This window comes from Triturus cristatus, chromosome 7, assembly GCF_964204655.1.
Source record: "Triturus cristatus chromosome 7, aTriCri1.1, whole genome shotgun sequence".
Classification (NCBI taxonomy): domain Eukaryota; kingdom Metazoa; phylum Chordata; class Amphibia; order Caudata; family Salamandridae; genus Triturus; species Triturus cristatus.
The window spans coordinates 1,795,130,667-1,795,132,004 of NC_140590.1; the positions used below are offsets into that span (position 1 = coordinate 1,795,130,667).

The 1,338-nt window shown below is 40.2% G+C and overlaps 1 protein-coding gene across 1 annotated transcript; it reads left to right on the top strand.

Annotated features, from left to right (window-relative positions):
- The first annotated feature begins 201 nt into the window (after nucleotides 1-201).
- LOC146813172 (olfactory receptor 5V1-like) lies at nucleotides 202-1,128 on the top strand. Its single transcript, XM_085614727.1, has one exon. It carries the CDS (start codon nucleotides 202-204, stop codon nucleotides 1,126-1,128), a length of 927 nt encoding a protein of 308 aa, XP_085470853.1.
- Nucleotides 1,129-1,338: the final 210 nt, after the last annotated feature.

Genomic DNA, 1,338 nt, shown 5'->3' on the forward strand with positions numbered 1-1,338 from the left:
AATAATGTGAACAGCAGTGGCCTGTGCAGGTAAGAGCAGTGGGGCCGGGTGGGGGGGCTTGCGGCAGATGAGCAGGAGGGAAAATTAAATAAATAATTCATTTTCCCTAGTTGTCATCTGTGGAAATCCCCTCCCCCACCCGGCCCACTGCTCTCACCTGCGTGGGCCGCTGCTGTGTGTGAACTATAGTTTGTTGAAACAATGAATTTTGAAAACATCACCTTCAAAGATGGCTTCTTCATTGTTGGCTTTTCAGATCTTCCACAGCTGCAAGTTCCACTTTTTGTTTCATTCTTGTTCATTTACATAATGTCACTGGCAGGAAATCTTTTTGTCATGACAATAATTTACATTAGTGCAAATCTGCACACCCCGATGTATTTCTTCCTCACAAATTTGTCATTCCTTGAAATCAGTTACACATCTGTTATTTTCCCCCGGATGCTGGCCCATTTCTTCCTTCAAGGCTCACATATTACCCTCCCCAGGTGTTTGCTGCAGATGTACTTTTTCATTGTCATGGTGTCTACAGAATTCCTTCTGCTTACTGTCATGGCTTATGATCGGTATGTGGCTATCTGTAGTCCCTTGCGTTATATGATTGTCATGAATAAGACTGTCTGCACACAGCTGGCCGCTGGAAGCTGGCTTATTGGTGTCATGGATGCTCTCCCACACACCATCTTAATTTCCAAGTTCTCCTTCTGTGATTCTCACACAATCAATCACTTCTTCTGTGATTTAACAGCCTTAATTAAGATCTCCTGCACGGACACTGAGATAATTGAGATCTTTACTGTTATGTTGGGTGTTGTACTGGCACTTATATCATTTCTCCTAATTATCACATCATATGTCAACATCATCACAGCCATCTTGAAAATCCAGTCTGCAGCAGGCAGGGGCAAGGCCTTCTCAACATGTGCTTCTCATCTTACAGTTGTTATTTTGTTCTACGGATCTCTCTGTTCTACATATATGAGGCCCATATCAACATATTCAATAAAGACCAATAAAATTATGTCTCTTACTTATACAGCTCTTACTCCGCTTTTTAACCCAATCATCTACAGTCTAAAAAATGAAGAGTTCAAACATGCCCTGAAGAAGACAAAAAAACTGATATAGAGTGCATACAGTGAATCTAGTCACTAATTTAATGGCTGTGGAACATAGCATCCAAGGAATATGAACTGCATAGTGCATGTGACAGCTTTAAATGCTTTAATGTTTTGATCCGTATACATTTGACTGTTTTTATGTAGGAAAAAGTAAACATATTAGCTTTGCCATGAATATATATTTACATGATGATGGAAGGCAAGATTTTTAAGGATT

Excerpts from the sequence above, each read along its gene's own strand:
- LOC146813172 (XM_085614727.1), top strand. The coding sequence starts at position 202 with ATGAATTTTGAAAACATCACCTTCAAAGATGGCTTCTTCATTGTTGGC.